At 37.4% G+C, this 26836-nt stretch overlaps 1 protein-coding gene across 1 annotated transcript; it reads right to left on the reverse strand.

Moving 5' to 3' along the window:
- Positions 1–215: 215 nt before the first annotated feature.
- Positions 216–3303, reverse strand: prr35 (proline rich 35). The gene is made up of 3 exons (XM_053495463.1): positions 2126–3303; positions 718–1090; positions 216–521 (listed from the first exon to the last, which is right to left on the reverse strand). The coding sequence occupies exons 1-3, from the start codon at positions 3301–3303 to the stop codon at positions 216–218; spliced, it is 1857 nt and encodes a 618-aa protein (XP_053351438.1).
- Between the last annotated feature and the right edge of the window lie 23533 nt (positions 3304–26836).

Below are 26836 nucleotides of genomic sequence, written 5' to 3' on the forward strand. Positions count from 1 at the left end.
AGTGGTGCAGGGGAAGTTATTAAAGTCTGTGAGCAGTTTCTGTAATCATCAGTTTAGTTATTGGACTTGCAGTTGCTGACTTGAATGGCCAGGTATTGGAGTTACAGTGGCAGATATTGGTGTTATAGAGTAATTCTTCATTTTATAGGGTTACTGGAATTCCAGGGGAAGCATGAGAGTTCGGGAACCATTACAGTATTTGATGAACATTGCAGTCACTGTACTGAGGAAGCATTTATTGGGCTTGGGGGGCAGTTTGGGGTTTTAGAACACACCCGAACACTGGAGTCAGCTTCACACTTCCTGGTTCTGCTGTTCCACAGTGCCTCTCCATCACCCATAAACGGCTCTGACTTTACCATGGCAACACCCGGGGTCACAATGGAAACGCCCTCGGACTGACCCATCCTAATCAGGACGTCAAGAGAACGCTTCTTCCACTCGTCCTCTGTCTCTATCTCCTCCTCCTCATCCTCCTCTTCTCCTGTCTCAGAGCCCATATAATGGCGCTGTGCTGAATGCTAGTGTACAATAACAAGAGATTTTACTTTTAAAGCAGAGTTTTTATAAAATTAAATAACACAAAGTTATCTTTCTTCAAAGCTAGTTATAGTGTAACCCAAGTTGTAAAAATGCTCATTAGATAACCAGTTAACACTCAGAAATCAAATAGGACTTAAATAGGAGTAAATAATATAGCTATCTAGCATATGTCACCTGTTTTATTTCCTTCTTTTCACCCAAAGGTGAGGTGGTCATTGCGACGGGCTCTTTTTTGAGGGACAGGTCAAGGGGACCCTGTGTGGTCCTCTGCAGCGCTTGCTGGATGTGAGATAGCTCCAAGCGGATTTTGCGTATTTTTTGTGCCCACATGTGGTGAGAATGAGCATGTTCAGGGTGTAGCGCCGCCTCTCGTTCTGCACGTTGGAGCTCCTGGAGCGCTGAGGAAAGATCACATACTATCTCTCCATCTATCCCTTCATTTGTTTCTCCATCTGTTCCTCTATCCTTCTCTTCACTCGCCTCTGAGAGGTGGGCAGAGCTTCTTATGTCGGAGTAATCCTCGTCCAGTCTGGTCCGACTGTTGAGACTATAGAGAAACAGGAACAAAAATAACTTATTTTATTCTTGATTATAGTTAATAACATTGGTGCCCAAACATGGGTGGGAGGTGAAGGGATTTTACAGTCCTTCAAGTGTGATCCCTTACTGGTGCATCAGCATGGAATTGATGTGGTCAATTGGTGCCATGTGTCTAGAGGGAAGCCCATGATAGCCTTTATTCTTCTTAATTGGTAGCATTCATTTGACAAGCGAGGGCCCTGAAGCCATTTGGGTTTTGAATATTTTTGAATATTAGAAGGTAATTATTTTACTATGAGCACAGGTTTAATATTTCAAAATATAATACACCATATTTTAAAAACATGTAAATGAAACTCTAAATCTTTAAAAACATATATATATGACTTATGAATTAACATGAGCATGATATATTAAAACTATATAAAAATATAAAGCACTGTAGCAGTGCCTGATGAGGCATTTGAAGTGGAAATTGAGCTCCAAAGTTGGCTGACAAAGCTGACAAAGCCCCTTCAGAGTGTGTTCTGAGTGCTTTGCACCTCCTGTGTTCAACCAGTGCAGTTACATTAGATGCACAATCATCATCATATCACCCCTAATGATACCCTGCTCTTTCCTGGGATATTGGTTTTATAACTATCTTTAAATAAGAGCTACTATTGTACAACACAAGAACTACCGCAATCGTGACTTTCAGTGGAAGTCAGTCCAGTTCCCCAGCTGGCTAGCTCACTCATCTAAACAGATGAAAACATCGAACCATCCCTCTACTCTTCAGCTCATTAACCATCAACCATCATCATGAGGTTAACAGCTGGACTTCCCCAGAATGTTAGTTGGGACCCCTAATCCTCCTTAAATATTAATATTATTATTTTATGTTTAAGTTAAAAAAAAAACGGACAGTTTCAAAACATATACAATTAAATTAAAGTGTAAAATAAATATTGGAGTAAAACAAAAAATAAATAAAAAAGCATTAAGAATAAAATAAACAGGATGCAGTTATGAATAAACTTATAGTGAATGATGTCATCACCTGCTCTGTAGAAGGAGTCTGTCAACAGAAATGGGCGTGGCCTGATTAAACGGAAATGATGCTGCTGTCTTTTTCTCTGCAGGTGCATTATGGGAGTCTAGAGAAGCCACTGCTTTTTTCACGCCTTGTTCCACCCCCCATCGGCCCTGATTCCTCTCCCCAGTGCCAGGCCCCGTCTCTGGACTCAGGCTGCCAGGCGAGCTCCAGGCTTCAGTTGAGCCTGCAGGCCGCAGTGTTGGGAACTTCCACAGGTTGAGTTTGGGGGTAAAGGTGGTGGGTTTAATGGCTTTACTGGGGTCTGGTGCTGATGTGTGCTCACACAGGAATGGGTAATAAAAGCGTGGGGGAAGTACTGAGCGGTCTGAGTGTGTATGAGTGTGTGTGAGCTGAGCTTTTGAAGCTAGAAATGGCAAAGATCCAACTTGCGCTGAATTAGACGATGTTGCAGCAGCACTGAGGCTGGGGTTAAGATAGGAAAAGAGGTCAGACATAAGAGGGTAACCGACTCCAAGCAGAGAGAGGTTGAGGGGTGGAGCATCAGGGCAGTTGAGGTGCCCAGGTGGTAACGTGGGAGGGTAACAGGGTAATGACTCAGACAGGAGCAAACGCGTTTTGGAGAGACGGTAGTGGCGTAGCTTTGACTCGACCTCCACTGAGCGTGCTCGTAACAGCTGCTCTTCCAGCGAGAACACATCCGCCATGATAAGCTCAGCCTCCTGCTTGGCCCCAACCTTAGGAGATTCTTCTGGCTGTTCTGAGCTCTGATTGGCTGTACTGTTTGTCTCCATCCGAGTTTCCGCAGCCTTTTCCATTTCCATCTCCTGCCCATCGCTGAAGCTGAGGTGCAGGTCATCTCCTCCTTTCTGCTCCACATGCTCCCGCTCCTGGTCCGAACTGCGATTTCCCACAATGCCCTGCTCCATGCGGAGCTGCTCAGATGGGAGCAGGTTGCCTTTTTTATAGGGCCAGTCAGACTCGATGAGGAGTGACAGAGAGTTCTTGCACAGGCTGTACTTCATGTGATTGTACAGGTGTGATTTCTCCATGCAGGTGAAGGGACACTGGAAGCACTTGTAGTTGTACGGTTTGCCAAAGGGACGCGGGATATAATGCGGCTTCTTCGGCTTACGCTCTTTATGTTTACAGCCTGAAGATAACTTACACTCCTCCTTCGGCATGGTGGAAGGAGAGAAAGGACCAATCTGTAAAGCCAGAGAAAAACAGATTTAGAAAACAACAGTATTTAAATGTAATTTTTAAAATATAGTTTTTTACCAAAAGGATGTAAATTTATTACAGTGGAACTTGAATGATACTGATTTAGTGAGAATAAAATGTTAAATGGTATAATATAATGTGTGATATGGAGTGCATAGTGTGTATTTATGCATCTTATAATTTTCACCATTCTCTTTAAAAAAAAAAAAAAAAAAGTAAAGGAGACCAACTGATTATTTACAAAGTCTTCTATTTCAATAAAATGATTATATTTAAATATGCAGAACTATGTAGGAAAGTTATTTATTATTATATGTCGATTACTTATTTTTTAATATTTATAAGCTGTAGTTTGTCTGAAATGGTTTAAAGGAACAAAAAAAAGTACGAATAATGCAATAATCTGATAACAACAAAAATAATTTAATGAACCAAACAAAACAACCTCATTAAAGGAAGTAACAGTAAAAAAGGTCAATAAAATATAGAAAATTGTTACAAAAAAAGGAAAAAGATAATACATTTTTATTTTTGGGATGCTTTAGTGTCCTTAAAAGTGTTTCTTAAATAGTACATAAATTAAAGCATTACATGAACGGATACAAAAAATAAAGACAGTAAATTATGTGTAACATGTAATCAAAGGTTAATTCAATAAAACAATAATAAGAATTTATAAGCACTTTATTCATTATTTAAATAATTGTAAATAATTATACATAAATGTTTATTTAATCAGAAACTTAAACATATATATTATAATATAAATTTATATTAGTATTGATATTGATAAGTACTAATTGAAATTCATAAGTATTAATTAAATAAAACATTACAAGAACTGGAGAATCAATATTGTATTTTTCCTCTAGTTTTAATAAATAATTAAATTATACATGTTAACTTTCTTTAAACATCAATATTTTATCCCTAAGTTTATGATCATTTTAAAATTAATTATTAAACTAAAAAACAAAACAAAACATGATTTATATTTATATTTATTTATACGTCACCGTGACCCACACTTAGGGAGACACCCATGATAAGATGCAAGTAGTCATAACTGAAGTACATATTATTACATTATAAATGATTTACTATTTAAACTAATGTAAATAACATATTACAAAATGAATGTAGATAAAATCAAGTTTATAGTTTACATCATAATAAAGCTAGAGGAATGGGACAGAATTTCTGAGAGGAGCTCAGGCGTAACAACCGCGATTCATCAGCACAGGCAATCATCTAATGGTATTTAAACTGGTGCACATTTAGTCAAGTGTGTGTGTGTGTGTGTGTGTGTGTGTTGCCACTAGCATGTCTCAGGAGACTCTGGTCTGTTCGTTCTCTACCTGCCATCCTTCATTACTTCCAGAACACAGTGTCTTGTGTGTGTGAGTGTGTGTGTGTGTGTGTGTGTGTGTGGGTGGGTGTGTGTCTCAGGGGGCTGCACCTGTTCACTGGCTGCAGGTTTTGGTGCTGTGTTTTTTCTGCAGGACCCTCGAGGTCAGCTACGGGCTCCACATGGTGAGGGGCTGGAGGTGTGTGTGTGTGTGTGTGTGTGTGTGTGTGTGTGTGTGTGTATTGTAATGAGGGATGACTGCCACAGGGCATCATTAGTGTAGGGAAGTGGGTCAGGGCAAACAGTGTTCTTTAACCCCTCCTGTAGTGTTCAGGACTGAGTGATGTTCCAACGTTGTCTCTTTAAATTTCACTCATCTCAGTTATTAGCGATATTAGCGACGGTTCTGCTGGTGTTTTAGATCTTACTTTAGACTTTACTTTAGGCTGTTGAGTTTATGTTAAACTGTGTCAAGAATCTTCGAGCTAAGTAAGATGTCTCTAATTTACCAACGATTACACTGTTAGTGCTTAAAGAGTAACGTGTCATACTGTTATATTGTTCAAATATTGTTACTCGTTCTACAAACAGACCGGCAAAAGATAATGTGTTACACTAAACATTTAAGTTATTTAAAATATAAAGCTTCTTAATAATTAACACTTAATGAAGGAGATCGCCTTTTTTAACACAATGTTATTACAACTGTGTTATTTCTGTGTGTAACTTTATATTTAGAGCTTATATTTATTACCCCTGTGTGTAACCACACATCTAAAGTCTAAACCTAATAGAATATCTGGTGATACAGGCAAATAAAAAAAAGATAAATAATCACAGTTGGAATAATAAACTTACTGGAAAAAGATGAAACACCGTCAGAAATTGACAATAATTTCTGAAATTGACAAATAATTTTGTAATAATGTGGTGTGTTATTATTTTTGGATGCTTTAGTGTCCTCGAAAGTGTTTCTTAAGTAGTGTAGAGGCACATAAAGGTTAAACATTACCGTATATACAGATCAGACAACTCAAAATTCAGATTGGATCTTAATTCTTGAGTCACGGATCAAATAAATTTAAAAAGATAGATAGATAAATACTAATACAACAATGATGTTCCATTTATCATTCATAAAGGTTTCAAAAAAATTCATGAAAACAACAACAACAGCAACAACACTTAAAGCAAGGACCTCTGGTCTATTGTAATAAATGAAAACAACATTCAAGATGCCTAATGTTTAAATAAGATATCAAAATCTTAAAAATTCAATTTTTAAATTAAAATTCAAAATCATTCATGAGCCATAATTATTTTTACATATTTCAAAATGTCGACATGGACTACTTGTTTTTATTCAATACTGTAAACAACTAGACATTTTTATAGTCTTAAACTAAAAAGAAATGTATCTTGAGCAGGTAATAAAGAGAGATTAAATTGAAACACAGTATGTGCATAAACAGTATAGAGTCTGGTGCTGGTTTTTACTGGTATTACTTGATTATTAATTTTTTTTAACTATTTCTTTTATTTAATTGGCATGGGTGAGGTTTTCAGCACTGGCTAGGCAGCACTTTGACAGTGAGATTTGGCAACCCTGGCAAGTACAGAGCAAAAACTCAATTGTGCGCATGCAAAAAAAAAAAAAAAAAAAAAAAAAAAAAATATATATATATATATATATATATATAGCGGTACAATTACAATGCATTACACAATATATAAGGACAAATATTAGACTAACTGAATATGATCCATATCTAACCTCTCACCTACGAATTCCACTTCTTGAAAGGATCTTATCTGTATCCTGCTTTTGTGTACCTTAGCTTTTGTGTATCTAATGTTATTCAACGTTTCAGTTTCTATTCTTACTTACATTATAGCAGCTATAAACACTTGTTCCCACAACAGCCTTTCATTATTCTCTCTTAAACACACCTTGTCGTGTTACTGAAAAACCCCAAAGTAAAATAAATTCCTCTGTTCTGAAGATGTGGGTCAATTACAGGTAACATGTTTACTGATACACTCGGAACCAAACACATTTCTCTTTATCACATATTTAATAAAAGCATCTCAGAATTTTAATAATAATTTATAGTGGCACCTGAGGGAAATTAAACAGTTTTAGTGATCACTGTGGGTAGCACCATTTTATTGTGTTTACCAGTTACAGTGAGCACTTAAAAAAAAAAAATAAAAACTTAAAATTAGTTTTTAGGAGAGAACTTTATATAGTCCTTTATAAAGGTTTATGTTAAACATCTAGTTAGTGTATGGTCTTTATTATCGCCCAAATCTAAACTGCTTTAAATCCCCTGGTGTGTGTGTGTGTGTGTGTGTGTGTGTGTGTGTGTGTGTGTGTGTGTGTGTGTGTGGATAATGTCTTTAAGGGAATCCAGAGCACAGGAAGAGAAAAGGCATCAGATTTCAAACACGCTTTCATCTCTCATGACGATCTTTATCTAAACACACACAACTCCCCCCCCCACACACACACACTCCTCTCTCATATTGTCCCTCTGTCCTTAGGACATGCTGTAAAATAAAATGCCTCCAGTGATGTTCGGCTTTTAACTGCTTTTGTGATTCAAAGCTGCCATTAAAGCCAAATCAATAAAAATTATTTTTTTGCAGACAAGTTTTTTTGTTCCAGTTTGTGAAGCTGCTCAAAACACTGATGTATTAGATAAAAAAGAGCAACACAATATAAAACACATGTCACCAGAGGGCAATAACATGGAAGACCTGAATAGTGGATGGGTGGATGGGTGATGAGTGGAGCAGTGGATGGATGGTGCAGTAAATAGATTCTGTAAAGGATGAATGATGGATGGGTGGAGCAAAAGGTGGGTGGAGCAATGTATGGGTGGTGTAATGGACTGACAGTGTAACTGGTGGATGAAAGGTAGTTGGACAGATAGGTGACTGTGTGGACACATTGGTGCTCAGACAGATGGATGAATGACTAGATGAATGTAGGGATGGACAGTGTTGAATTGGTGAATGGAAGAAATAATGGATTGATAATTAATACCTGAAAATAAATTAAGTAATAAATATATAGAGTAATAGATGGTTAAATGGTAAATGTGAAAGATGAATTGCACTTTTCAGTTTTTTCAAATTTATATTTATATATTAATTGCACTGGAAGGCAGAATTCATCTTTCACAGGAACATCCTTCTTTTTAGGTCAGGGTGGTTGTATAAGCATTTAACTGCATATTATCATATAATACACCTTTACACATCATACTGTATATGGCTGTGTAATGATGGATGAATGGATGGATGAGTGAATGTGAGGACAAACTAGTGACTATACATAAGAAAAGGCAGATGGAGTGGTGGATGGATAGAGTGATATAGGAATGAATAAACAACTGTAATGAGGGATGGATGATGAGATGGGAGGCCGGATGATAAACACATATTTGAAGATACTGATAGATAGATAGATAGATAGATAGATAGATAGATAGATAGATAGATAGAGAGATGTATGAATTGAGTGATGGACTACTGGAAGGACAAACTGATTACATCATGAATGACTGATTAAAAGAGTGATGAATGGATGGATGGATGGATAAATAATTTTAGGGAGATCTGATGCCCAGATAAAATAATAGACAAATGAATGGAGTGATAAATAAGGTTGAATGTATTGATGGCCAGGTAGAAGTATAAATGTAAAGATAGATAAATATAATATGTTTATGTGAGATAATATGAGATAAATATGTTTATGAAAAAACACAAATGATGGACGTAGTGTAAAAACACTGACTAACTAAAACCACACAACAATGTCTTATGCACACACACACACACACACACACACACACACACACACACACACACACACTGTGAAAATGAAGGTTGTTTTGTCACATCACTGCTCAACATGACTTTCAGAGCAATCAATAATAAAATCATTTTACATTCCACTCTCGGACACTATTGTGTGTGTGTGTGTGTGTGTGTGTGTGTGTGTGTGTGTGTGTGTTTTGAATCTCCTTCAGACTTTGTGTCATTGTGACTTAAAAAGGGCAAATGCACTAAATGTGGGTTAGCAACATGACACACACCGGAGTAGATTGAAGGAAAGGATTAAATGAATAGATTCAATAATTATATTATTAACTAAAAAAAATATAAAAAAGTTGGAGGAGAGATAGATGGAGAAATAGACAGAGAGACGGGGTCATGAACACAAATTAAAACAGCTGGGCAAAAAAAGGGATAAGAGATGAACAGATGAATGGGTTTAAAGAGTAAATCCACTAAATGGATAAATCTAATAAATAGATAAATAGACAATAGATGGATGGTTTAGTGGAGCAAAGGATAGCTTCATGGATGAGTAACAAATGTATAGATGAATAAATAGATAGAGATGTGGTTCGTAAAACTATTAAAACATGTAGACAAATACTATTGAGATGAATAAAGTTTATGAACAAAAAGATGAGAGGGTGGATGAATGAATGGATGGAAAGCTTGACTTAATGGATGGATGCACAGATAGATGGAGACTTTAAAAAGAATAATGGCTTTAGGAATATATGGATGGATGGACAAGTAAATTTGCTTAATTATACATAAATTAAAATAAAAAGACAGAAGAGGAGTAGATTGATGAAAAAATGCATAAATGTATTTATAGATGGATGAAGAATAACAGATACTTATATAGACAGAGAAACAACAGAAAAGCTTATTGATAAACAGCACAAAGTGCTTCAGTTTGGAAAAAGAAGAAAAATCAAAAGTCTGGCATTCGGGAAATAAAATAATGAAATATCTATATAGTACATTTTTTCATTTTAGTATTTTTGCATTTATATACATGTAAAGAAAGAGGTACTTTAACAGAAATGTATTTATTAATTTTCATGTACATTTTACACAATTTACATCAATATAAATAAAGAGCGTAAAGTGCAGTGTAATTCTCTCTCTCTCTCTCTCTCTCTCTCTCTCTGTGTAAAGTAAATGACAAGATGTCTTTTTTAATTAGAAAAATATTTTTAAGTAATATTTAGGTTTATTAGTTAGCAAAGTCTTTCAATTATTCAATTAATGAGACTTGTAATAATTGTTTGTTTTTATTTTATTATGGTATTAAACACAATTTAGTAGTAAATAATAATAATAATAATAATAATAATAACAATAATAATAATAATAATAATGGGAAAAATATTAAATATAAAAACAATGTTTTCTTAATATAAAATGTTATTTAAACATTTAGCTTTACTTTAAATTACATTTTAAACATTTATTTAAAATAATTACAATATGCTGAATAATTACAATAAATATGGATTAAAACATTCCTTTTAGAGTTTAAATAAATTGCTATGAGATACTTAAATACACAAGAGATTATTATTATTATTATTATTATTATTATTATTATTATTATTATAAAGCATGCTATTTGTGGAATAATTATAATATATTGTAGAGAAAATAAACACATTTTAGTACAATGTCTTCTAAAATACTTCATGCATAGTTTATAGTTCAATTTTTTTAGATAGTCTTTAAGAACGCCTTTGACATAACAAGAATGTACATTCTCCAGTGATGAGTGTGTGTCACGTAGACCATGTTTTGTAAAGAAAGTGTTAATTTCCTCTTTTATGACAGAGTAGCTCATAGCTGATTGTTGTTTTTTTTTTTTTTTGTTTATGTTAAATTTAATCGCTTCTTCTATTTCATTAGATACATTCCTGAGCAAAAATGAAGACAAAAAAGAATGATAAAACATCACAAACATAACGTCTATAAACTCTTGATTTAGTCCAAAAGTACATCAATTCCAAAAAAGCGATAATTTTGCAATATTAATTAAATTCCACCTACCTGTTTTAGTGTTATGAGCAATTCAGGAGTGTGTGTGTGTGTGTGTGTGTGTGTGTGTATGATTGGTGTGCTGTTGCTGAAGAGACCAGACAGTGAGAGTGTGTATGTGTGAAGAGTGAGAAAGTGAGAGTGAAAGTGTGTGTGCGCTATAGAGCGAGCACGGAGGAATGAATGAGAGAGGGAGGGAGAGACAGAGAGATGGATAGAGAAGTGTATATATGTATACTGACTGCGAGCGATGCCTTGGGGCAGTACAATCGTGAAACTGCCCCTCCCGCACTCGCCCTGTCATATGTGGTTTCTAGCTGGCAGCTAAGCTACAGTAACGACAGTAACGACTTCTCCACTGCGGGCTACACCGAGAATGCTGCTCTAATTGGACCGCAGAGCAACTTAAAGTCACCGCAAACTTTTAGAGCACTTTACCAGTGTCCTAGTCAGAGGAAGACTCTGTCCTCTTCTCTCTCCACACCTGGATCAACCCAGGTCAATTCTAATTCTAACACCACAGAGCTGATGTATTTCAGACAAGGTTTGGTTAAAAACAAAATGATTGAAATGTTTGATTACACCACCAATCTTATAGATTATTTCTATAGTCACGGTTTATTCAAACAGATGTAAGGAGACATTAATTGTATTTGCTGGGAGGAGTCTCAAATGCCAGCACTTCAGGCAATCAAAGGGTGAAGATGTAAATTTTTCAGGCATCTTCAGGACAGAGGAGAAAGTGGGCAGAGGAAGTTCAGTAGTTAAGATCTGGTATTAATAACCAGAAAGTAATCAGAACAAATTCCAGACTTTTCTGAGCTTTGAAACAATGCCCTATATAACAGGACAGCATATATATATATATATATATATATATATATATATATATGTGTGTGTGTGTGTGTGTGTGTGTTTGATGTATCTTAATAATAATAATCATAATAATCATAATAATAATAATAATAATAATAATAATAATAATACTTTTTGGGACTATGAAAGTATGAAATAAATCTGAAACATTTTTACACGTATAAACATGATATTTTTATTTAGACAAGTATGCATCACTCTGTAGCAATGCACAAAACCTGAATTAGTGTCTAACACACAGTATGACCGCAGATCAATCCCCTCTATCCGTTCTCACCCAGATGAGGATGGGTTCCCTGTTGAGTCTGGTTCCTCTCAAGGTTTCTTCCTATTACCATCTCAGGGAGTTTTTCCTTGCCACTGTCGCCCTCGGCTTGTTCATCAGGAACGATCTGATCATTTGGATTTCTACACATTTTCACAAACATTTTATACATGTTTCAATAATTTTCTTTTGATTCTGCAAATGATGATTCAAAGTGACTAAAAAGCAAGTAAATTCTCATCATCTTTCAAACTGCCGTGCTGTGTGAACCTTTGTAGTTTGTTTGCATCCCTTTCTTTTTAGCTCAGTTAGCTGTGTTTCTGATTCAAATATTATAATCATCACATGAGTCACCTGACTCAGTACTAAAATATTAAAATGCGTCCATGTCATGTAACTCAGTACACCTTTTAGAAACATTTAGGAAAAAATTGCTTGTTAAAATAGTTTACTTTTTTATTTTTACACATTTAGTTAAGCAGCATTTTTATATTACAAATTAATTATTCCCCAATTTCTCCCTAATTTTGGCATATCCAATTCCCACCTATCTTTAGGCATATCCCACATCAAGGCTACTGTTCAATCGGAGAGGGCTGAAGACTATCACGTGATTCCTCTGAAACATGTGATGCAAGGCGACCTCATTTTTACGAACTGCTCGTTCATGCACCATTGGGGCGGCGTAACACACTAGGAGGACAGCGCTATGCGCTTCTTCGACTTGTGAAAGTCAGCCATTAAAATTATTATATGTTTATTGCGACATCTTAAAGTAAATTGTAAGCTGAGTGCACCTTTCAGCCCTTAACCGCTGAGCTGCATAAATAAGACACATGTTTAAAACACTGGTTTGCCTCCACATCCTGCATAATTTAGCATTTTTTACACAAACTAGCCACAAGAAACTCTTAACATTTCTGCATCTCTTTCAAAAGCTCGCTGATCTGTCAGGCTGGATTTCAGTTAACAGCTCAAAACCTTCACATCTGACTTGGAGACATGGAGCGTTAAACTGATTTATTACCCTGTTATAGCCAGATAACATGTTACTGTACAGATATAGCATTTTATCGTGTCTTCTTCTCATTTGTCTTTGTGTTCGCATTCGTGTGTGTGTGTGTGTGTGTGTGTGTGTGTGTGCGCAAAGAGTGAGGTCTTCATGAAGAATATGCCATATTGTCAGGCAGTGACAAAGAAATCATCAAAATCCTACCATCGATCGAGAGAGAGAGGGAGAGAGAGATAACACCTTTTAATGTTTATGACTAAAGTGGTAGAGCATAAGGCAACGAGGGACAGATGAAAAAAGAAGCAAAGAAAAAACAAAATAAAAGAAAATATAAATGAAAAGGACAAGATTAAAATGTAAATAAAAGAAAGAAAGTATGCATAAAACAACTAGAAACCTAGGGTTAGGGTTAGGAAGTGTAAAAGAAGAAAAATAAAGTAAGCAATGAAATATTAAAAAAGAAGAAAAGAAAGATTCTATTTTAAGAATCAATAAAAAAACAGTATACACACACTCACCTAAAGGATTATTAGGAACACCACACTAATACAGTGTTTGACCCCCTTTCTCCTTCAGAACTGCCTTAATTCTATGTGGCATTGATTCAACAAGGTGCTGAAAGCATTCTTTAGAAATGTTGGAATGTTGGCCCATATTGATAGGATAGCATCTTGCAGTTGATGGAGATTTGTGGGATGCACATCCAGGGCACGAAGCTCCCGTTCCACCACATCCCAAAGATGCTCTATTGGGTTGAGATCTGGTGACTGTGGGGGCCATTTTAGTACAGTGAACTCATTATCATGTTCAAGAAACCAATTTGAAATGATTCGAGCTTTGTGACATGGTGCATTATCCTGCTGGAACCATCAGAGGATGGGTACATGGTGGTCATAAAGGGATGGACATGGTCAGAAACAATGCTCAGGTAGCCCGTGGCATTTAAACGATACCCAATTGGCACCAAGGGGCATTCTGACATTCAGTTTGGAGTTCAGGAGATTGTCTTGACCAGGACCACACCCCTAAATGCATTGAAGCAACTGCCATGTGATTGGTTAATTAGATAATTGCATTAATGAGAAATTTAACAGGTGTTCCTAATAATCCTTTAGGTGAGTGTATATATATATATATATATATATATAAGAAGTTATCAACATCAAATTGTCTGCAGATAGACAGATAGATGTGTATGGACGTGGTTAGAAAGCCATGTTCAGTTATTACTCCAGTCATCTGCAACATTGACCTCCGTCATGATCAAACACACAGCATGCTCAAACCAAACACATTTTGGTTTAACCCAGCAGCGTAAGGTTGTGTGTCTGTGTGTGTGTGTATGTGTGTGTGTGTGTTTGGATCTGAAGATAAAGTGCAGTATCTGAGGTCGTATGCCAAGGCAGCTGTGAGACTGACAACTCAACTCCATTATAACTCAGAGAGAGCGACCTGAGGGCAGGAAACACACACACACACACACACACACACACACACACACACACACACACACACACACACACACACACACACAACCTTATGCTGCCGGGGTAATCCAGCTGTGCACCTGACTAAGGGTTCTAAGGGTGCAACGAGCAACAAATTATAATGGAGTGGTGCCAGCTGGTGTGTGTGTGTGTGTGTGTGTGTGTGTGTGTGCTTCCAGATACATTAAGTAAACTCAAACTGTAAGCTCTCAGCAACCATCAATTATTTAACTTCTTCTTTCACTTCGTCTCTTTCATTCTTTATCTCTCGGTCTAAGATTTCTTTCTTTCTTTCATTCCTTAGTTTTCTCTTTCTTTCCATGTATTTAACTTTTTTTCTTTTTTAATATTACATTTATTCTCCTATTATCATTCTATCCTTCATTAACACAAATCTTGTCCAATCTTTCTCTTAATATTTAGAATCTCAATCTGTTGTTTTCCCCTTCTTCTTTTATTTCCTTTTAATTCGCTCCTGTTTCTATATTTCTTTTTGTCTTTCTATTATTCTTTTTCATTGTATTTAAACATTCTTACTTTTACAGGTCATATGTAATCCACTGGGACCCCAGTAAACATGGTGCGTACCTCCTCACATGGGGCACCAGTAAGTATGGACTGTACCTCCTCACACAGGGCAAAAGTGTGTATACTCTGCCCCCCTCACATGTGCACCACTAGATATAGATGGTACCTCCTCATATGGAGCACCAGTTGGTATTAACTGTACCTTCTCAGATGGGCACCAGTAAGAATAGATGGTACCTTCTTATGCAGGGCACCAGTAAGTTAACACTGTACCTCCTACATTTGGGTCAACTGTAAGAATAGACTGTACCTCCGCACGTAGAGTATCAGTTAATATATATGGTACCTCCTTACAGGGGGACCTCCAGTTACTATAGATGGTACCACCTAACATTGGGCACCAGTAAGTGTAAGTTACTTCCTCACATGAGGCACAAGTAAGGTATTGGTGTACCAATAGATATAGATGGTACTTCATCACACAGGGAACCAGTAAACATATATATAGTATCTACTTTCTGAAAGTATAGACTGTACCTCTTCATAAAGGTCACAATTAAGTATACATCAGACTTCCTCATATGGGAACCAGTAAATATAGATGGTACCTTCTTACATAGGGCACTGGTAAATGCAATGTCCAACTTTTAATTTAATTACATTTTTTATCTTTATTTTTATTGTAAAGAAAAGTGTGTCTAATTGTTAAAATGACTTATAGTTAAATTGTGTTGCAAAAGTATTTAATCACAAACATTTCTGTAAATCAAGTAAACATTAAATATTTTATATTAAACATTAAATATGGTTATAAAGAAGAGGATTTATGGAGAAAATGGAACAAGAAAATCATTAAGAATTGAAGTAAGTAATAAACTTACAAACACACAGTGTCACAGAGCCAGACAAAAAATGTCCATGAGTCAATGAGCCAGTCCCTCCCTCTGGGCCAATCACATAGCACTCTGCCATCTGTGCCGTGTGTGTGCCGTGTGTGTGCCGTGTGCCGTGTGTGTGTGTGTGTGCTCAAGACATTTTAAATTTTCCACTTTGATACATCCTGATAGTCATCCAACAAGAATGGGTAGATCATAGCATTTATTTTTTTCTAAATTCACAGTAAAAACGCACACAATGGTTCCCGGTTTTTACTTTTCTATGACGATATGTTTCCGTTATTTTTATGGCTTTCATTCTGTTTTGTAGTATAACAAATGCATCAATGTACCTGTATAAATTTAACTGCAGCATTATTTCCAATGTGGCTGTAGCTTTTAATTTATCTGTAGCATTAATGTATGTGAAGCATTAGTTACAGTGTACATATCTTCTTCTTCTTTGTCTTTGGGCTGTTCCCTTTCAGGGGTCGCCACAGCGAATCATCTGCCTCCATCTAACCCTATCCTCTGCATCCTCTTCTCTCACACCAACTAAATTCATGTCCTCTCTCACTGCATCCATAAATCTCCTCTTTGGTCTTCCTCTAGACCTCCTGCCTGGCAGTTCCAACCTCAGCATCCTTCTACCGATATATTCACAATCTCTCCTCTGAACATGTCCAAACCACCTCAATCTGGCCTCTCTGACTTTATCTCCAAAACATCTAATGTGGGTTGTCCCTCTGATAAACTCATTCTTAATCCTATCCATGCTTGTCACTCCCAAGGAGAACCTTAACATCTTTAGCTCTGCTACCTCCAACTCTGCCTCCTGTCTTTTCTTCAGCGCCACTGTCTCTAAGCCGTAGAGCATCGCTGGTCTCACCACTGTCCTGTACACCTTTCCTTTCATTCTCGCTGATACTCTTTTATCGCACAACACACCTGACACTTTTCTCCACCCATTCCAACCTGCCTGTACCCGCCTCTTCACCTCCTTTCCACACTCCCCGTTGCTCTGGACCGTTGACCCCAAGTAGTTAAAATCCTGCACCTTCTTTACCTCTGCTCCCTGTAGCCTCACCGATCCTCCTGGGTCACTCTCATTTACACACATGTATTCCGTCTTGCTGCGGCTAACCTTCATTCCTCTGCTTTCCAGAGCATACCTCCACCTCTCCAAATTTTCCTCCACCTGTTCCCTGCTCTCGCTACAGAGCACAATGTCATCTGCAAACATCATAGTCCATAGGGACTCCTGTCTTACCTCATCTGTCATCCTGTCCATCACCAGAGCAAACAAAAAGGGGCTTAGAGCTGATCCTTGATGCAGACCCACCTCCACCTTAAACTCTTCTGTCACACCTACAGCACATCTTACCACTGTCTTACAGCTCTCATACATGTCCTGCACCACTCTAACATACTTCTCTGCCACTCCAGACTTCCTCATACAATACCACAGCTCCTCTCTTGGCACCCTGTCATACGCTTTCTCTAAATCTAAAAAGACACAATGCAACTCCCTGTTACCTTCTCTGTACTTCTCTGCCAGCATCCTCAAAGCAAATACTGCATCTGATGTACTCTTTCTAGGCATAAAACCATATTGCTGCTCACAAATGCTCACCTCTGCCCTTAACCTAGCTTCCACTACTCTTTCCCACAGCTTCATTGTCTGGCTCATTAGCTTTATACCTCTATAATTGCCACAGCTTTGCACATCTCCCTTGTTCTTAAAAATTGGCACCAATACACTTCTCCTCCATTCCTCTGGAATCCTCTCACTCTCCAAGATCTTGTTAAACAAACTTGTCAAAAACTCTACTGCCACCTCTCCTAAGCACTTCCATACCTCCACAGGTATGTCATCAGGACCAACAGCCTTTCCACTCTTCATCCTCTTCAACGCCCTTCTCACCTCACTTCTACCAATATTTGCTACTTCCTGTTCCTTTTGTTTTCCTTATTCATCAACTCCTTAAAGTACTCCTTCCATCTTCCCATCACCCTCCTGGCATCTGTCAGTACATTTCCATCTCTATCTTTAATCACTCTAACCTGTTGCACATCCTTCCCATCTCTATCTCTCTGCCTTGCCAACCTGTACAGATCCCCCTCTCCCTCCTTACTGTCTAGCCTAGCATACAAGTCCTCATACAAGTCTCAACTCCTCTCTAAAGACTTCACAACATTCTTTCTTTCTCAGCTTCCACCACTTTGTCCTCCGCTCTGCCTTTGTCCTCTTCGCCTTCCTTACCACCAGGGTTATTTTGCACACCACCATTCGGTGTTGTCTGGCTACACTCTCCCCTACCAACACTTTGCAGTCACTGATCTCTTTCAGGTTACAACGTCGACACAAGATGTAGTCGACCTGAGTGCTTCTGCCTCCACTCTTATATGTCACCCTATGTTCCTGCCTCTTCTGGAAGAAAGTATTTATATATATATATATACAGTGTACATATCTAAGGTGTTATTTTCAGTGTATCCTTGGTGTTAGTTACAGTGTGCCTGTAAAATGTAGTAGGGATTAAGAGAACGGCCCCCTCCTGGTTTAAATCCTATTTGAGTGATTTTTTTGTTGATTTAAATGATGACTACAGCATTTAATGTTCTAAAGTGAAGTTTGGTGTTCCACAGGGTTCAGTTTTTGTCCCATTTTTTCCCAGCTATTTTGTCTTTACATGCTTTCTCTGGAAAACATAATTTGTGAGCATGGTACAGTGGTACCTCAGCATATGAATTTAATCTGTTCTGGAGAGGAGGTCTTAATGCGAACTTTCATATTGCGAAATGCATTTTCTCATAGGAAATAATGTTGATGCTGATAATCTGTTCCTGCCACCCAAGGCTTGGGTGCTTGGTTGCTTGTGTGCTGATAATGCTTCAGGGTGTTTGTATGGCAAGGTAAAACTATATTAATGTCCACGGTTATGCAGATGACACAGTTATATGTCTTAGCAAATGATGAAAAAAAAAACAGTGTAATAAAGTTAAGGAATGTATGAAGGACATTAGACAATGGAAGCTAATTAATTTCCTTCTGCCTAATTCTCACAAGGCAGAAGTACTGGTACTATTCAATTTAATTCAATTTGGGTGATAATGGATAACATTGTTTCACAGTCATATGTGTTTAGGCAGCTAGAAGTTCAATATAAGAAATGTTGTGTTTAAGTTAATATGGAATCCAGTTTGTTATTTTGAGGTACAAAACTCTATTAATTATGCTTCATCTACAACCTCATTATCATGACAATATAGTAACATCTATGGTGTTACAGGTCAATTTGACCCACTTATACAATATATACTGTATTTATACATTGTATCATTGTATATATTTATGCAGCATTTTATGCATCTATACAAATGCATTGTATGCAGATTCATCTAAGATGTCATAAACACAACCATTGACCATCTCCTGGTCATTCGCTTTCAAGTGTAGGTGACAGTAAACTTGTCCAGGATGTCCAACACTCCTTTGTCTCTATTATAGTCCAGGATAATTATGGGATTTTTGTTACTTTCTGATGATACAGCTGCATCTTTGTAAAAAGTATACATAAGTAGCACACTTTTGAACAATATGAAAGAACAGTGGTGGTGTCTGTAAAAGCAAAGTTTAAAGAAAGTGGAGCCTTGGCCCTTACCTGTAAAACTTCAGCGGGCAGCTCAGGTTTTTTTTATTTTTTATTTATTGCCCACCATGGGAAGTTCCCTTCTGAGAAGTTCTTGTCCAAGGTCATAGCCGGTAAAAAGTTGTTACACGTGATATTGGGACCCCGCAGTCCAGTAGACTTAACGTTTTCCTTGTGTTTTTTTTTTTTTAAGGATGCCACTTGCAGATTTGCCTGTGTAAATCTGTAGATTCTATCCAAAACTTTTTTTTGCATCACAAGCTGCCCAGATTTTTATGCCATATTTGCCTGGCTTACTTGGCATGTATTGCTGGAAGGAGAATTCTAGTATCTCTGTTGTCAAATCTGAGGACTCATAATATAAATTAAAAGGACCGAAGTAACATTGCTGGATGTGTACACTCCAGAAGGAAAAAGAACACTAATCTAAGTATCCAGGTATTCCTTATCAATGTCCTTCCACGTGTCAAAATTCCTTCAAGGTTTGTCATAACAGTGATAACTTTTTTAGTGACAATGGTATAAACAGATCAAAACATGTCTTGATGTCATTTACTTTAGTCATAGCCACCTTATGATCCCAGGGATCATTTTGATAACATTTGTAGCAGTTGCCCTGCGATTAAAAGTCAGGAGGTTTTGAGCTCCAACAGATGTTACCACTTTTGGATTTGAATGTTTCAGCAGGAGAGGGAGCAGCTTCAGCACCGGTGACCTCCTCATGAGACTCATCAGATGTGCCTGTGTCTTCTGGTCAATACTCTACAATGTCCTCGTCCTCAAAACCCGGTTCATCCACATCGCTATGCTGCTCTGCGTCCTCTGCCTCATATTTAGCAAAGATATGATACAGAACCTGGCTTCCTGTAAATCTTTTTTTTATATGCTGCAAACTGGAGATGTGTACTTTGCAAGTCACTAGTTCTAAACTGAATTGGTGCATATCCTTACATGACTAGACATGTCTGTATTTGTTTGAGGCCCCTAAGTAAAGGTCATAGGGTTGGAAGAGGAACTGGCTGACAGTGTTAGTGACTGTGGTTAATGGTTACAATTTTGGCACTAATTATTGTTTTATACAGTGGAACCTTGGATTATGAGCATAATTCATTCCAGAAGCATGCTCGTATTCCAAAACACTTGTAAACCAAATTTAATTTCCCATAAGAAATAATGGAAACTCAAATTATTCGTTCCAGAGACCAAAAAAATAAATACATAAAAATAATTCATACAAAATGTAAAGTAGAAATGAAACAAATTAACCTGCACTTTAACTTTAAAAAAAGTAAAAATAAATCCTGAAAGATTCTGTTTGTGCAGAGAGACTGTTTTATCAGCAAAATTAGCAAGGAACATCGCTAGTCACATTCGCGTGAGCGCATACTAATGGAATCACTGCTGTAAAGTAAAAAAAAAATGAACCTCCACTTTACCTTTGAAAAGAATCGCGACAGCAGAATTTTACCATCTAATGAGACTTGCTTTTGCTTTATACGCGTGCAGTACAAACACGCTTACAAACTAAAAATGAAATATGTTTCACACACACACACGGCTGAAGGTTTTGTGCATGAATATTCATTGCTGAAGGTTTTGTGCATGAATATTCATTTTGAGAATCCAGAAGACACTGTGCATGAAGCATTTATGTCAATACTGGACTCAGTAGGAGTAAATCAGTGTGTATTAGGACCCACTCATAAAGTAGGTCACATTTTAGATTTAATAATATTCTTTGGATTAAGAATAAGAAATTTATTTACAAGTCCATTGTCTGAAGTTATGTCAGATCACTATCTTGTCTCAATTCAAATGTATAGTAATAGCGTACGCACATCCCTGCACTACCGTACATTCACATCAACTACAACACAGAGTTTTATCAGTAATCTTCCAAAGTTAGCAGCTTTAGGTAGGGCCAGGGGTAGCTTAGTGGTTAAGGCATTGGACTATGGTTCGGAAGATCCCAGGTTCAAACCCCACAGCCACCAAGTTGCCACTGTTGGGCCCTTAAGCAAGGCCCTTAACCCTCAACTGCTCAGGTGTGTAATGAGATAAAAATGTAAGTCACTCTGGATAAGAGTGTCTGCCAAATGCCTAAATGTAAACTTTGATTAGATAACCGCCTGACCCCACAGAACTCGATCAGGCGACTGAATATTTAGAGTCCACGTTCCGTTATACCTTAGATAATGTAGCTCCAGTTAAAAGAAAAAATATTAGAGATAAGAAACTCGCTCCCTGGTATCTCTTTAAAACAGACTGCTCAGAAATTAGAACGTAAATGGCGTCAAACTAAATTGTTAGTATTTCAAATAGCATGGAAGGAGAGCATCCTGAACTATAGAAAAGCTCTTAGTGTAGCTAGATCAACATATCTCTCCACTCTTATAGAAAATAACAATGATAATCCTAGATTTTTATTTAATACCGTAGCCAAATTAACCAGAAATAAGACCACTGCAGAAATCTCCACAACAGCATTGTGTAATAGTGAGGCTTTAAAACCAAACAATGTAAGTTATGCAGATGTTAAACTAGCCATGTCAGGTCGGAACCTAGAATACTTTACCCCCCTTGAAGAGAATGAACTAATTTTCACTCATCTCTTCTCCAAATTCATCAACCTGTACATTCGATCCTGTACTGACACATTTTCTTAAACAGATAGTACCAGCAATAACAGAACCCCTGTTGAGAATAATTAATTCTTCACTTAGCATTGGGTATGTTCCAAAATCTTTTAAATTAGCAGTTATTAAACCGATTATTAGGAAACCTGACCTTGACCCCTGTCAGCTGTCCAATTACAGGCCAATATCAAACCTCCCCTTTATTTCTAAGATTCTGGAAAAGATAGTAGCGGAGCAGCTATGCTCATATCTACATAGAAATGGCATACATAAACTGTATCAGTGAGGATTTAGGCCTCATCACAGCACAGAGACAGCACTCGTTAAAGTAGTAAATGACCTCCTATTGGCCTCTGATCAAGGTTGTATTACTCGACCTCAGTGCAGCTTTTGACACCATTGATCATAGTTTTCTTCTTCACAGATTAGAATGTGTAGTAGGAATTAAGGGTACAGCCCTTTTCTGGCTCAGATCCAATTTCATTGATCGGTATCAGTATGTAGACTTAAATGGTGATTATTCTGAATGTTCTCTAGTAGAATTTGGTATTCCACAGGGTTCAGTTTTAGGCCCATTGCTTTTTTTCCATTTACATCAACATAATCCATAAACATGGTATTAGTTTTCACTGTTATGCTGACGACACACAGTTATATGTCTCAGCAAAACTTGATGAGATAAACCAGCTTACTAAAGTTGAGCAATGTGTGCAGAACATAAGAAATTGGATGCTAATTAACATCCTTCTGCTTAATCCAAATAAGACAGAAGTTCTAGTCATAGGACCGCATACAGCTAGAAGTAAGATTTTAGATCACTCTGTAACTTTAGATGGCCTTTCTGTTCCATCAAGTGCAACAGTAAAAGACCTCAGTGTGATTATAGATTCCAGCCTTTCATTTGAAGCTCATGTAGATAATATTACCAGGATAGCATTCTTTCACCTCAGAAATATTGCCAGGATAAGAAATATATTGTCGCTAAACAATGCAGAAAAACTAGTTCATGCTTTTATCACCTCTAGGTTGGACTATTGTAACGCCTTACTGTCTGGTTTTTCAACTAGGTGCATAAACAAGCTTCAGCTAGTCCAGAATGCAGCAGCGAGAGTCCTCACTAGAACCAGAAGATATAAGCACATCACCCCTATCTTATCTTCACTTCATTGGCTCACTTCATTGATCACTCAGGCTTGTTGACGGTGAGGTGATTGTTTGCTTTATATCTCAGGGAGCCCTCATGTCTGTGTTTCCTTCTGGCTCTCCCTTTTAGTTATGCTGTCATAGTTAGTTCTGTCAGAGTCTCTGCTTGCACTCTACAGTAAATATACATTTACATTCTACATTATATGACTGTGACCAGACCTAACTGTTATCTTTTCACTTCTGCTCTCTCCTGCTCTTTCTCTTCTCTCTCTCCTTCCCTCTCTCTCTGTCGAGCTACACATGTTGTTCCTGAGCTGCCAGTGATCCAGACTCCATCTGCCCCCCGGACCTGTCTGACCCATCCTGGTGTCCCGCTTCTGGTTGGAGATCTCGTCACATGAATGCCCCGTGTGTCTCTTTGGGATGCGTCTTGTGTCTGGGGATGGTTATTTCTACCTAGAAGACGGTTCTGGCCTCGACTGGTGTTGGCAGCTGTTTCTCTGAGTACTTGACTGTTCAATACTTCAGGACTGGAACTTTATACAAGTCTACCTGAGTTTTCAATAACTAACTGGACTCCACATTAACATCATTTAACATCAACTTTTATGCTGAACTGCCTGCCAACTAATACACCATATGAATGCAGATCAATCCCTGATTTCTGTTTCACCCAGATGAGGATGGGTTCCCTGTTAAGTCTGGTTCCTCTCAAGGTTTCTTCCTATTACCATCTCAGGGAGTTTTTTCTTGTCACTGTCGCCCTCGGCTTGCTCACCAGGGACAAACTGATCATTTTGATTCATACACATTCAAATTCCATACAAACCTAAATAATTCTTTTGACTGTGTAAAGCTGCTTTGGGACAATGCCAATTGTTAAAAGCGCTATACAAATTAAATTAAATTTAATTTAATTAAATTTACAGTGTGTCTGTGGTGTTATTTACAGTGTGTAGGTTGTGTTAGTTACAGTGTGTCTGTGGTGTTACTTACAGTGTGTCTGCTAGCAGGTTGCATTGTATTCTTAGCTTTAACAGCTATACATATTTAACTGATAGAACTCATCAGTGTATTTGGTTGACTGACAGTGAAGGGTAGCAGCTGCATTTTTGCTTCAATGCTTCTGATCCCTTAAGACACACACACACAAAAACACACACACACACAAACACACACACACACACACACACACACACACACACACACACACACACACACATTTTTGCGGAGGGTGTCCTATCACCATGGCACCTATGGGTGTCACCTGACCTGTAGAGCAGGAAGAGGAAATGAGGGGAAACATCAGTTCCTGACACGTAACATCAGGAGATCTGTCAATCACACCAATATCCTTCGGGGTCTATGTGTGTGCATATGAGTGTGCATGAATTTGTGTGTGTGTGTGGTCTGAAGAACCTGCGGGCTTTCACTGTGTGAATTCATTGACCTCAAGGGAGTAAGTGTTTGTGCATGTTTGTGTAAATGCTTTAACCTTCAGGGACACTGTGTGTGTGTGTGTGTGAGAGAGAGAGAGAGAGAGAGAGAGAGAGAGAGAGAGAGAGTGTGTGTGTGTGTGTGTGTGTGTGTGTGCAGTTTATTAAATGTCATCAAACTCTGCTACACTTGACTACTAGACATGGAGTGTCTTAAAGCATTATTGAGTTTAAAGGCTTGTCTGATTCACTGATCAGCTCTGTGTATGTGTGCATATCTGGTGGTTGTTGGGGCTCAGCTGGGCATCGTAAAAAAAGAAAACGAGGAAGTGTGTGAGAGAGAGAGAGCAAGAGAGAGAGACAAGCTAAGAGAGGTAGATAAAGAGATACAGAAAGAAAAAGAGAGAAAGACATAGGTGTGGAAGAAGGTGAAAATTTACAATTAAGAAAATTGTGAAAAAAGAGAAAAATAAAGTAAAGAAAATTTACTTAAATTTAATTTATTTCTTATTAAAGCAAAGTGAAAGATTTATACAGAGAGCACAAGGTGTTTGCCGATGCATTAGTAACGCAGTGAGACAGCCTCCCTGTGGGGCTGGATGAAGAGAAGTGCGCACTTTAACACACCATATGTTCCCCCCACAGATAAACGAGTAAAGAAGCTTTAGCTCTAGGGAACATCACAATTCTTCATCACTTGTTCTGTCTTTCCATCACTCCAAGCCACCAACGTAATATGCACGTACATAAGCAAAAGTGCACAGAAATTCTTTAAAACTGCTTATATATATATATATATATAAAACATACATATGTATGTTTGTGTGTGTGTGTGTGTGTGTACATAAAGATTGGTTATAACCTTTATTATAACTCATTACTGCTCATTAGTGATCATGGCTACTCTGCTAGATTAGATTAGATTAGAGTTAAAATTATTTACCAAAAGGGAAATAAAGGTGTAAAGTGATGGTGATACTAGTTATGTTTACATGAACAATATTTTTCAATCCGTTTAAAGTCATTCTACTTATTTGTAGATATACTTTCATATACAAGTGTTTTAACAGAATTAAACTTTGAAAAAGTTGTTTTTTCAGCTTGGAGTTTAGGTTAGGCTTCCAATCTTTTTTGATAAATCTTTTTTGATAGATGCTTGACTACATATGGAAGAGAAACTGATGCCCCAGGTGGAATCCTTGGAGATATGGACCACCACGAAATTCAAGCTGGCCATCTACTCTCCCTCAGCCCCACTGATGTACACTGATGTACCATATAAATGCTAAAGAATAAAACTGTATTCCACCAAACTTGTGATAACTGTAGAATTTACAGTGAAAGACTGTAATTAGCTTTACAAAGTAAGACCTTAAATTTAACAGTTAAAAATATGTGCAAATATGGTTTATTGCAGTAAAATTTATGATATTCTATATTTAGGACAAAAAGGAAAACATTATTTTGTCTTCATCAATTCTAGCATTATGGATATGACATTATGCGTTATGGATGTAACATATAAACTCTCAGGGAAGATATTTATTACTACTATACTGAATCATCAGTTTATATTTTACTAAACCCTTGTTAATAGAGTTTAAAAATCAGAATAATATTTGTCTAGAGTTGTTTAAAAATGGAAAACTAGTGCATATGCACTACTATACTACTACACTCTCTGCACTATAAAACACAGCGGGGAGAATAGCTCGGGGTCTGTTGGGTTATCAGTGTGGAACTAACAGAAGTCACTGAGCAGAGTCGTGCGGCAAATGCGGGAAAACCGAAGAAGAGTGGCACGTGAGCGGGGCAATAGAATGCGCCCCAGGGACTTCAAAGACATAAATGGTATTCCGCCCTTTGATCACAGGAGCAAGGACAGCCGCGAACATGCGCCATTCTGCCCGCCACCACCGCTCACTAGTCTGTGCGGGGCACTGCCCACCAGAACTGCACGTGCACACCATTCGTCCGCTTTTTCCCTTTCCCCTCTCCTTTAACCTTTTTCTTCCCTAAATAAAATTACCCCTAAATTAAAAATTTACATAAAAAATAAAAAAATGTGTGTGATAAAATTTTCTAATTTAAAATGTAAAATTTTTTATACATCATATTTTTCTGTGTAACGTTGTAATAAAAGCCCCTCTATAAATTTATATGTTTAGATTGTCTGCCTAAAATGCTTAAAAATGTCCACCCTGACATTTCTTTATTTGAATTTTAGAATTTAAATATTGTTTTGCTGTCTTTGTTAAAAATGACATGGGATTTTCCTGATGCTTGTTGATTTTTGGGGATACACTGTAAAAAATGTCTGTGAATTTAACAGTAAAATACCATATTAATGC

The sequence above is a fragment of the Clarias gariepinus genome, chromosome 4, assembly GCF_024256425.1.
Source record: "Clarias gariepinus isolate MV-2021 ecotype Netherlands chromosome 4, CGAR_prim_01v2, whole genome shotgun sequence".
NCBI classification, from domain to species: domain Eukaryota; kingdom Metazoa; phylum Chordata; class Actinopteri; order Siluriformes; family Clariidae; genus Clarias; species Clarias gariepinus.